The 12,500-nt window shown below is 37.7% G+C and overlaps 2 protein-coding genes across 8 annotated transcripts in view; one reads left to right on the top strand and one right to left on the bottom strand.

Annotated features, from left to right (window-relative positions):
- Positions 1-1,823, top strand: part of LOC122253842 (uncharacterized) — a 43,611-nt gene extending 41,788 nt beyond the window's left edge. The window contains exons 8-9 of the mRNA XM_086544724.1: positions 748-856; positions 1,269-1,823. Coding sequence (XP_086400850.1) covers positions 748-856; positions 1,269-1,432 — 273 coding nt within the window. The 3' untranslated portion in view covers positions 1,433-1,823. The remainder of the gene's footprint in view (positions 1-747; positions 857-1,268) is intronic.
- A 5,934-nt stretch (positions 1,824-7,757) lies between these two features.
- Flo1 (flotillin-1) overlaps positions 7,758-12,500 on the bottom strand; it is a 54,359-nt gene continuing 49,616 nt past the window's right edge. For 4 of the 7 annotated variants that reach the window (XM_086544725.1, XM_043017209.2, XM_043017211.2 and 1 more), the window contains one exon: positions 7,758-10,583. In XM_086544725.1, coding sequence (XP_086400851.1) covers positions 10,566-10,583 — 18 coding nt within the window. In that variant the 3' untranslated portion in view covers positions 7,758-10,565. The remainder of the gene's footprint in view (positions 10,584-12,500) is intronic. The other 3 variants (XM_043017208.2, XM_043017207.2, XM_043017210.2) reach the window with 2 other exon arrangements.

Genomic DNA, 12,500 nt, shown 5'->3' on the forward strand with positions numbered 1-12,500 from the left:
TTAACGAATTAGTTTTGTTCTAGTTTTGAGAATTAGAATGAAAATCGATTGTCGGGTAGAATCTGATTATTTTTTCTCTTCTTTCTTTCTCTATCTTTTTCAATTTGAACTTTTCTTTTTCTTCTAATCCCTACTTTTCTCCCCTACCTTCTCCTCCCTTATCTCGCTTAACACAACCCCTTTCCTCTTTACTTCCCCTTCCTACCCCATTTATTCCTTGGATTTGTACCCTTTTTCCTTTTATTTATTTCCCCTCCTCATCACCATCACAATCGTCCATACCCTCTTCTTCTTCCTATTTTTCTTCTTCCTCTTTCTCTTCCTCGTCCTCTCCCTCTCCCCTCTCACCTCTATTTTTTCTCTTCCTTTTTCTCGTCCTCTCCCTCTTCCTCCTTCTCTCCCTCTTCCTCTTTCTCTTTTTCTCTCTCTTTCTCATTCTGTTCCTATTCATCTTCCGCTTTCTTTTCCTTTTCCTTTTTTATCTTTCACCTCCTCCTCCTCCTCCTGTTTCTTCTTCACCCTCTTCTTTCCCTCCCCTCCCTTTCCTCCCCTTCCTCCCTCCCCTCCCTTCCCTCCCTCCCCTCCCTTCCCTCCCTCCCCTCCCTTCCCTCCCTCCCCTCCCTCCCCTCCCTCCCTCCCTTCCCTCCCTTCCCTCCCTTCCCTCCCTCCCCTCCCTTCCCTCCCTCCCTTCCCTCCCTTTCCCTCCCTTCCCTCCCTTCCCTCCCTTCCCTCCCTTCCCTCCCCCAGGTACCCATCGTGACGAAGGCGGCGTGCCGGAGGGCCTACCCCGACCACCCCCTCACCGAGAACCACTTCTGCGCGGGAAACAAGCGCGGCACCTCAGACACGTGCGCAGGTTAGGCGGATGCTGGCTTTCGCTTCTCTTGGAGAGATGGGCGGTGGTGGTGTTTAATCTAATTTCTGTTATATGTACATTCGTATATGACTGTTCATATCTGTGTGTATGTGTATATATATGCATACCCGCACAGACACACACACATAAACACACACATATACACATACACATACATGTACACATGCACATGCACACACACACACAAACACACACACACACACACACACACACACACACACACACACATACAAAAACACACATATACGCATACATACACATACACATACACATATGTATATGTGAGTAAATATATACATGTTTGTGTATATACACACAAGTCTATATACACATACGTAATTGCTTCCTAACCTACCCCCCTCCCCCCCCCTCAACCCCCGTACCGTTCCAGGAGACTCTGGCGGCCCCCTGATGTGCGAGGACAACGAAGGCAAGTGGACAGTGCACGGCGTGACGTCATTCGGCGAAGGCTGCGGCGACCACGGCAAGTACGGCGTCTACACCAAAGTGGCCAACTACCTTCCGTGGATTAAGAAGACCATCCAGGATAACTGAACGCGAGATTGATAACCTTTTGTTATTCTGATAGCTGTTACTCGAGATTTACCTCCTTTGTTTGTTTGTTTTTTTATGGATGTTCATTTTTTATGGATGCCTTTTTTTTTTCTCGCTGTTGCTCCTTATGATGGATTTTTAATGTTGATGTAGAGGTGATATTCTATTGTTGTTGGAATCTATATATGATCAGTGGTTGTTGTTACCGCTCGTGTTTTATTTTCAACATTATATCAATTATCAATGTTCTTTATCTGCATTATGATTAGATTTCAAGATCATTTGTAATGTTAATTATCATGGGTTAATAATACACTAAGTGTAAATATCAGTACATGTTTCTGTTTGACTTTACATAAAAGATAAAAATAAAACATATTGGATTTATGAAGTATGCTTATATTATTATCCTTTGACGTACGTTCTTTTGTTTTGCATCTCAGTCTTTTAAAAATGGCGACTAGAAATAATGCAAAAAATACGAACGCTGATATGTTTTGTTTTGTTTTGTTTTCGTTTTTCTTTTTCCTTACTTATCTACTTTTATTTTTTATGTTGCCACTTTATTCGCTCTCAGTGTCCTTGTCCTTTTTATTCAATTTTGTTTCATTGTTATTCTGTCTTACTTTTTATGATTTCATTATTCTTTAGATTGATTAAACAATTATTCATTACATTTCCTTTTCCCAACCGTATAATGTCTTATAACAAAAGCATCCTCTATATGTTTGTCATACATCTCATTTATCTTATATTAATTCACACTACATACACGTTATATCCAAGATGAAAATTATCATTGCCCATTTTCTTTTGTCAGATTTTATTTTGGGGGGGACTCTCTCATACTTAACATACTGATCGATTTTAGTTTCATGGGATTGTGTCTCTTGTATTTATTATGTTCGGAATCCTTTTTGAAGCTTTGGTCAGCCATGGGATAAATTGCCTGGCTGAACTGTGTATCGCGGGGGGGGGGGTCTTTTCTCTCTTTTCTGTTCGATTTTCTTTCTGTCTTCTCTCTCTCTTTCTCTCTCTCTCTCTCTCTCTCTCTCTCTCTCTCTCTCTCTCTCTCTCTCTCTCTCTCTCTCTCTCTCTCTCTCTCTCTTCTCTCTCTCTCTCTCTCTCTCTCTCTCTCTCTCTCTCTCTCTCATCTAGCTCTCTCTCTCTCTCTCTCTCTCTCTCCTCTCTCTCTCTCTCTCTCTCTCTCTCTCTCTCTCTCTCTCTCTCTCTCTCTCTCTCTCTCTCTCTCTCTCTCTCTCTCTCTCTCTCTCTCTCTCTCTCTCTCTCTCTCTCTCGCTCTCTCTCTCTCTCTCTCTCTCTCTCTCTCTCTCTCGCTGTGTGTGTGTGTCGGTGTGGATGTCTGTCTGTCTTTCTCAATATCTCCACAGATTTTTTAATGGTAAGGATTAGTAAATCTATTTTGTTAAATTATATTCTGTAGAATTAGCTCCATGCAGTCTCAAGAAAAACAACATCTATTGCATAAACAAAGCTTGTGGAAACGGGTACAATAATACGCATTAATCCTCTACGCGAACGCAGCCTGTCATAACACCAAGATATTGATGATCGACCTCGTTTAAGTCCAAAATTTACGATATTGTCTCATTGGATCATTAGCCTACTGAACGCATAAAAATGGCAGTCGTAAAACGAAAATATAGAATGGTTTAGAATCATTATTAGATGGAAAAAAACAGATACCGCTGCCAAGGCTTGGACGTGTTTAGGATTGGCGCCAAGTATGGGACACTTAATGGCATCCGATCCCTCGTCTGAGCGGTTCTGATCCTCCTGGTTATTGTAAATGAAGAGAGGACGTAAATTCGAGGCAGAATATTAAAATTTTCGTGTCACTTATTCTTATTCCTAGAGATTTTTTTTTCTTTTTTTTCATTTTAATCGTTTTATATTCTTTATTGTGTCTGTTGTTTTTCCTGTTGTTGCTTTTGTTTTGAAGGTTTTTCTTTGTTTTTGTTCTTTTCTTTCATATGTTTCTAACTTCCTAATGTCTTTTTTCTACTTTATTTCTTTATCGTAACACCCCACTTCTTTTATTTTATTTTATTTTGTTTGATTTTCCTGTCTTTTCTATTCATCTCTTCTCTTTTCATTTCGTCTCTCCTCTCCTCTCTAATCCTACCTTACCCGATCATATTCTATCCTTCTCTCTTCCTTTATCTTCTCTCCTCTCCTCTTTCCTTTCTGGTATGTGTCTTCATTTTCTTTCTCCTGCTCCCTCCCTACTCATTTCTTCTCCTTTTCATTCACATCTTATCATATTCTGTTCCATTATATTCTATCCTATTGTCGTTATTTCTATTCTATCTATCTTCTCTCAATTCTTTCATCCTTTCCCTCTCTTCCCCTTTCCTTGCCTTCTCTTTTCCTCGCCAACTCTCCTCTCCTTCCTTGCCCCCCCCCCCTCTCTCTTTACCCTCCATTCCCTCTTCTCCTTTTTTGCCTCCCTCCCTCTCCTTCCTTTTTTCCATTTTCTACCTCTTCCTCACATTTTTCTTTCCTCCTATCTGCGGTCTTTATCCCTCTTTTATTTTCTCTTTTATAGTTTTTTTTTATTCTCGACTCTCCTCCTTCCTCCCCCTTTTATACACATTCTCCTCGTCACGTCTCCCTCGTTCTCTCTCTTCTCTGATCTCATCTTTCATCCAGTCCCCCCTTCCCTATCTTTTCTCTTTCCTTGCTAATCCCTTCCCTTCTCTCCCTTTCGCCTTCCCTCCTATCTCTTCCCCTCGCCTCTCATCCCCTCACCTTCTTTCCCTTCTCTTATCTTTCACTTCTTTCCCCCCACCTCTTTCCTATCTTTCTTTTTCTTCCCTCTCCTACCGTCTCCCCTCGCCTCCCTTCCCTTCTCTTCCCGTCGCCTCCCTCCCCCTCTCTTCCCCTCTCCTCCCCTCCCCATCTCTTCCCCATCCCCTTTCCTCCTCTCTTTCCCTCGCCTCCCCTCCCCTCTCTTCCTCCTCCCCTTCCCTCCTCTCTTCCCCTCTCCTCCCCTCCCCTCCCCCTCCCTTCCACCTCTCCTCCCCTTCCCTCCTCTCTTCCCCATCCCCTTCCCTCCTCTCTTCCCCTCTCCTCCCCTCCCTTCCACCTCTCCTCCCCTTCCCTCCTCTCTTCCCCATCCCCTTCCCTCCCCTCTTTCCCTCGCCTTCCCTTCCATCTCCCCTCTTCTGTTCACCTGAGCGATTCATTCTCTGGGAGAGAAAGGCGAACAGGGAGAAAGATTTAATCCAATTTCGCGTCACATCACCTCATTTCCAGCGAGTTATTTCCACTGTGAGCCTGGCGTTGGTCGAGCCATCTTTGACGGATATCTGAGTTGTTCTCAGAGCATTTAAATGTTATTTTCGTTCTTTTTCTTTGCTTCTTCTTTCGTCCGTTTTTCTTTTTCTTTCTTTTCTTTCCCTTTTTCTTTTCTTTTTCTTTTTTCTTTTTCATTTTCTTTTTCTTTTCTTTTCTTTTCAATCTTTTTGTCTTCTTTTTCTTTTCTTTTTTCTTTTTCCTTTTCTTTTTTATTTTATTTTCCTTTTCTTTTCAATCTTTTTTGTCTTCTTTTTCTTTTCTTTTTCTTTCCTTTCTTTTCCTTTTTCTCTTTCCTTTCTTTTTCTTTTTCTTTTTCCCTTTTTCTCTTTTTCTTTGTCTTCATCATTATCATTATTATGATCATTATCATTATTATCCTTATTACTGTTACTATTATTATTATTATTATTATTATTATTATTATTATTATTATTATTATTATTATTATTGCTATTATTATTATCATCATCATTATTATTATCATTATCATTATTGCTATTCCATTGTTATTATTGCTATTATCATTATTATTATAATTATCATTATTATCATTATTACTATTTTTTATTATCATTATTATTATTATCTTATTATTATTATCATTATTATCATAATGATTTAACTTCCTCCTCTTCTTTTCTTATTATTATTATTATTACTATTATTCTTATTCTTACAAAGATGATGATGATGATGATGGTTACCATTATTATCATCATTATCATCCTTTTTATCATTACCATCATTCCTTATTTTCCTTACTCCTCTTCTCCCATTTCTTATTCTACTTTTTCGTCTAATACTTCTCCCTTTGATCTAAACAATACGTCTTCTTTCGCTTTTACTATACGTCTTTCCCTAATTTATTCCTCTTCCTGTTCCTATTTACTTTTTGATCGATTGATTTGTATTCTTATTTAGTTATCTACTTTTTTTTGATAGGCCCTGCAGCTTAGATTCAATTTTACGACTTTTCATCTTTCAAACCTTTTCTCATGGATGCCGTATTCAGTTTTCTCATATACTCTATATCTCCCATAAAAGCAAACAAGAAACGAATACTGATTCCTTTTTCTCTTTATTTTCTAAATCAATGGCTTTCGTATTAGTCATATTTTATTAATAATGTTTTTTTTCCGTCTCTCCGTCTCCGTCTTTCTCACTATTGTCTCCGCACAAACCACCAACTTCTTTTTCTATTTCCCTTAAAAGTCTGTGGATTCTGACACTAAGGTAGTGAGTGACTAGTTCACTGTAATTGCGTCGTTTAGCTCCTCGGAAAAAATATATGTATTTCTGATATTTGAGGTTTGGGGAAGTCTCCCACGTTTAGGTCCAAAACTCAGTTAGAACTTTCCTTTTTTTTCCTATACTTTTGTTTTTCTACCACCCCTCCCCTTAGCTTTCGTTAATGTAGTTATTGTTGTTTTCCTTGCATTCATTTTATGCGCGTCCCTATTCTTTCTCTCTCTTTCGTAACCACCCCCCCCACCACCTCCACTTTCTCACTGTCAAAATTCCAATTTTCTCTTCTCCTATTTCTCCTCCTCGCTATAACCAACCTCCCCTTCTCTTGGAAGAGCGTGGTGTTCCTCTTTCCATAAAATATAAAGGGAGCGATCAAAAGCGAACTTAGCTATCCGCCCCCCCCCCCCTCCCGCCTTTGGGTTGTAAAACTTGTTACGGAACACAAACAATGGTCTGATTGCGTATGGATTGTTTAATGCCGTCTGTTGGAGATCGCTTCTTGCATTTCGAATGGTTATTTCTTTTTGTGTGTCTCATCTCCTTTTCTACAGTAATACATCCTTCAGTCTAGTTTTATTCCGTTGTTATTTTTACCTTTCTTTTTTGTTATCTTGAATTTTCTGTTTTTTTTCACTGTATTTTTCTCTTTTACATGTAGAGATTAACATTATCCTCCCTGCTCTTTCTTTTCTCTCAACTCTTCTATTTTCCAAAGGTAAGAACGAAAGGATTAAATAGTATTTTGTCCCTTCGCTTTTACTTTCTTTTCTAGTGAGAAAACTTTTTTCGTATGTTTAATCATCTTTTTCATTTTTCCGTTACTTCTCATTTTACAGAATCAGAAACGAGACGTTGCTAATGACATTGATTTTGTGTCGGTGGATATCTCATTGTTTCCAACTGCATTGGTGCAGATATACAGTGTGTGTGTGTGTGTGTGTGTGTGTGTGTGTGTGTGTGTGTGTGTGTGTGTGTGTGTGTGTGTGTGTGTGTGTGTGTGTGTGTGTGTGTGTGTGTGTGTGTGTGTGTGTGTGTGTGTGAGTGTGTGTGTGTGTGTGAGTGTGTGAGTGTGTGAGTGTGTGAGTGAGTGAGTGAGTGAGTGAGTGAGTGAGTGAGTGAGTGAGTGAGTGAGTGAGTGAGTGAGTGCGAGTGAGTGTGAGTGAGTGTGAGTGTGAGTGTGAGTGTGAGTGAGTGAGTGTGAGTGTGAGTGAGTGAGTGTGAGTGAGTGAGTGAGTGAGTGAGTGAGAGTGAGAGTGAGAGTGAGAGTGAGAGTGAGAGTGAGAGTGAGTGTGAGTGTGAGTGAGTGAGTGAGTGAGAGTGAGAGTGAGAGTGAGAGTGAGAGTGAGAGTGAGTGTGAGAGTGAGAGTGAGAGTGAGAGTGAGTGTGAGTGTGAGTGTGAGTGTGAGTGTGAGTGTGTGTGAGTGAGTGAGTGAGTGAGTGAGTGAGTGAGTGAGTGAGTGAGTGAGTGAGTGAGTGTGAGTGTGAGTGTGAGTGAGTGAGTGTGAGTGTGAGTGAGTCAGTGAGTGTGAGTGTGAGTGTGAAAGAGTGAGTGTGTGCGTGTGTGTGTGCGTGTGTGTGTGCGTGTGCGTGTGCGTGTGCGTGTGTGTGTGCGTGTGCGTGTGCGTGTGCGTGTGCGTGTGCGTGTGCGTGTGCGTGTGCGTGTATGTGCGCATGTGCATGCTTTCATAATCTCCCCTTCAACTCACTCTAGATATCTCTATATGTGAAAAAAGGATATAAAAAAAAATAAAACCAATTGTGGTGTCTTACAATACTGCATTTGAAGCATCAGAAGACAGGAGAATAGTTTGAAGTTAAAAATCTTGATAAAACATCAGAGGGCGATTGAAAACTCAAGTGCCTGAATTTCTGCAGAGGAGCGAGAAGGAAAGGAAGGAACCCGTAGGTCATTCTTCCAAATTTCTGCGAATCTCTGCTTTAATCTTTACTTCCACCAAATCTGTCTCCTTTACGAAACCCAGGCAGTGAGAGAAAGTAGATTAGAGGTTTACAACCGATGTAGTAAATGACATAAGAGAAATTTCCTTTTATCTACATTTCTATTGCTAACATACACGTTATAACATTATTTTTCTTTTTTTCCTATCAAACATTCCCCTATCCACCTGGATATTTATTGGTATTTGCCCACATAGAAAATACAAAATGGACTATAGATTATGAGATGACTGGACATTACAATGTCTTTCTGGCATGCAACACTGAACAGAAGTGGCTACACTGTCTACTAGCAATATACTTATTCATATTTTGCACAGCACCATTTGCTGCATTTTGTGAAACTGCATTAAAAACTTAATACCTAGAAATAAGACTGAGCAAGAAGGTTTCTGAATGTCTTGTTTTTAAACTTTGAGGATGCCAAGAGAAACACAGCAATGTTAAATCTCACTCTCTGATGGTAAAAAAAATAAACATGGGCACCTGACTTCAAACTACAGCAAATTCAGTTCATGGGACATTTCATTAAATGTACACCATGCAATATAATAACAGGAAGAATTAAAACACAAAAAACATTGAAACTGCCTTCATAGAGTATGAGATGATCTGGACAAAAGAACCCATTTTTCTTGTAACAACCTAGCTATATTAAATGCAAGAGGAAGTTCCATTACTTGAACTAAATTCAAACAGAAAAATCAATTATGCAAGTAGAACTAATGATAATGGTAATAATAATGATAATGATGATAATAATTATAATTATAATTATATAATAATAATAATAATAATAATAATAATAATAATAATAATAATAATAATAATGATAATAATAACAATGACAATAAGTAATTAAATCTTCTTAAACGGTAAATGCTTATGAAATGTTTGTTAGAGTATATATGAATACAGAAATAAAGTTCTGCTCACGCAATTTTGCGTGTTTTACATAGTAGCCAAAGGAATAACATGCTCCACTGGTTGTGAGACATAAATCTTTATCATTTGTGCACCAAAAGTTAGATAATATTGTAGATAATTTCAATGCCGTACTAAACTTATGCTGAGAAGTGTAGCATTCCAAAAACCTATCACACTTTCACGCATACAAAACTCAAGGAATACAAAAACTCACTTTTGTGGAACTTCATTTGCTGTGACCTCATTTAAAAAATGAACTTAAACAATTATTACCTCTTAAACATTTTATAAAAAAATCTCTTTCTTTGTCTTTCAGCAACATCTAGTCCTATATCTAAACAAACAAAAAGCATATTTTAGCAAATCTGGCATAAAGTTTCCTGGCAATAATATTTTCTGTCAAATAAATTCATTGACCCTATAAAAAGGTTGCTTGCCAAAATACATCTGTAAGAGTGCTTCTACATTATCTATAAGAAAATACTTTCATATGGAAAAGCCAAAACAATAAAAACAATAATGCTAATAATAATGTTTACGAAAAGTAAGTGGCAGTGAAAAGTGTGTGTCCTCTCTGACGAGGAAAAAGGAAAGTAATCAGTCAGCCACCAAAAGACTGAGATATATCTAGTATATATAGAATCAAAAAGGATCGCATGTGACCAATGCAAAGATTATTAAAAAATCTCTGAGGTATATGCAATTTCCAGTTGTGAAAGCTATGTCCAGTACCTTATAACTACTTGCTAAATACACAATTGGGAAAAATAAGCTCCTTAAAAGTAACTGTCAACCTTATGACACCAATATATGTAGTTTCATTTGGTGCTTTTGGCCTTTAAAGTTGCCTAGAGAATAACCAAGATGTTGAAATATATATATGTATATATATTTATATATATAAAATCAGTCAGTCAAAAGCATTGCACAATTACCTGATTTCTTTTTTTTTTTCAGCTTATTTTGTTCATGTATTCTTCAGCTTAAATTTATGAGTTTGGATAGAGAATATACAAGTTCGTCTAAAAATACAGGATTCCTAGTGAACCATCCATCTTGAGTAAAATGCCTATGTGAAAAGATAACACTACATTACAAGGCATCCTTTTTGTAAGAGTTGAAAGGAGAGGGGAGAAAAAAAGTGACTTGTCTATGGAGTATGAAGTAAAGATGGGGAGCAAGTTGAAGGAGGTTACATCTATATAAATTTGTAAGTCTGGAAAGATTTGTTAAGGCCCCGGCAACAGTAATCCAGAAGTACGCAATAAGCGCAACACTAAGTTCCACATTGTTTTCTTGTACTCTCCACACAAGCGCATGCAAGACTTTTAGAAGTGGACCTGACCTCAATGTTCATCTTATCAAGGCATACCAACATCTAACACAACAAATTATGCACCTTTAGCTTAGACACAGCTGTACCATTGTTGAAAAAAAGAAAAGGAAATAAAAAAAGTTGAAAAATGAAATTGAAAAGAAAAAGCAACTGGGAGACAAGTACATATTTCTCCTCTTTTCTCTTCTTTTGTAAGTCTTCTGACACAAATGACTATACATCTAAAGGGAAAAAGAGGCCACAATCTTGCTCTGAGACACCAGAAAACTGAAACGCTTCTTGGATGGCACCTGCTGCTCCCCGAGATCCCTCCTCGCAGTGATGATGCGCTTGGATCACTTCTTAAACAGCACGGACACTCTGCAATGGAAAAATGAAACTATGTTAGAAAAGGCTGTCAACAACAGACTTTATAAGTCTTCAATGTAGACCCAGTACATACTTTTTAGTTCATTGACTAGTCTGAAATATTTCCCTCATTCTATATTGGCAGTATGATGGTATATGTTCTGGAGATCAGTTATTTATAGTACTACCTTGCTTTTCACTCAATATAGAATCATATGATCTGAAAAATTCTGGTGAGCACAAAGATACAATTGCCTTCAGTGCACATTCCTTTAAATACATCATCCATATCTATTCTGCTCTAGTTAACACAAAGTAACCTTTTCCTACGATACTCCGACAACCAGATTATTACATTAATCACTATATATCAACTCTTGTACTCTTGGTGCACACAAATATAGACCATCTGAAGATCTAGAGCCATCACTATATCTATACCTATTACACTTTTTCTGTAATGAAAACAGAAGTGAAAAACAATTATTATACAAATAATATGAAAATATACCCCCTTCTAAGAGAACAACAAATGAACTGTATACACTGCTTATAAAGTATACAGTGTATATATCTGTGTGTGTTTGTGTGTGTGTTTGTGTGTGTGTTTGTGTGTGTGTTTGTGTGTGTGTTTGTGTGTGTGTGTGTGTGTGTGTGTGTTTGTGTGTGTGTGTGTGTGTGTGTGTGTGTGTAAATTTGTATGTATGTATCTCTGTATAATTATGTTTATGTGGAATGAAATCTTCAACAAGATTTCGATGTAACCCACGGTCGGATTCAATCCTGCGCGCAGGCGTCTACACACCTCGCCTCACGGGTGTACAAAACAGATGGACGTCATGAATGACGTGTTAACCCATCTGCCGACACCATCTCGGAGGGGGTGATAACGAACCTTACTCTATCGCGAGGCGAGGTGTGTAGACGCCTGCGTGCACGATCAAAATCTTGTTGAAGATTTCATTCTATCTGTTAAACTCACGGCCGCGTTAGAGTAAGGTTCGTTATCACCACCTCCGAGATGGTGTCGGCAGATGGGTTAACACGTCATTCATGACGTCCATCTGTTTTGTACACCCGTGAGGCGAGGTGTGTAGACGCCTGCGCGCAGGATCGAATCCGACCGTGGGTTACATCGAAATTATGTTTATGTATCTATGTATTACTATGTTTATATATCTATGTATAATTATGTTTATGTATCTATGTATAATTATATTTATGTATCTATGTATAATTATATTTATGTATCTATGTATAATTATATTTATGTGTCTATGTATGTATCTGTGTATGCATCTACGTATGTATCTATATTTCTATATACCTATTTATGTGTTATCTATGTATCTATGTGTATCTATTTATGTGTGTATCTATGTAACTATAAATGTATATATCTCTGAATCTATGTATCTATCTATATATCTATCTTTCTATATAAATGATAAATTTTATTTATGCATATATATCCATCAATATATTCACTTTCAAATAATCATGTATCTATGTATGTATCTATGTATCTATGCATCAATGTACCTACTTATATATGTATTTATGTACCCATATATGCATATATCCATGTATCTATTTATATATCTACCTATCTATATAAATGATATATATATATATTTTTTTTACATATATATCCATCAATATATTCACCTCTAAATAATCAAAAATTACTAATGGATCAATGGCAGTTAAGCCTAGCAGTTGTCAACCCATGGCATACAAATCACGCAAACTTACCCAATATAATTAACATAATCCCTAAAAGACAATATGATTTCCATAATACACACAGAGGCTTTGTGTTTTGTATTGCATCATGCTTTCACATGGGGGGTCACTGTCCTCTCTAATGATGTTTGATGCAGTTCACCTAAGTTCAGAATGATGAGAGCCAATTGTACAAATTAATTG

Source organism: Penaeus japonicus, unplaced genomic scaffold (genome assembly GCF_977035675.1).
Source record: "Penaeus japonicus unplaced genomic scaffold, GWHDUDI00000001_assembly GWHDUDI00000015, whole genome shotgun sequence".
NCBI lineage: Eukaryota > Metazoa > Arthropoda > Malacostraca > Decapoda > Penaeidae > Penaeus > Penaeus japonicus.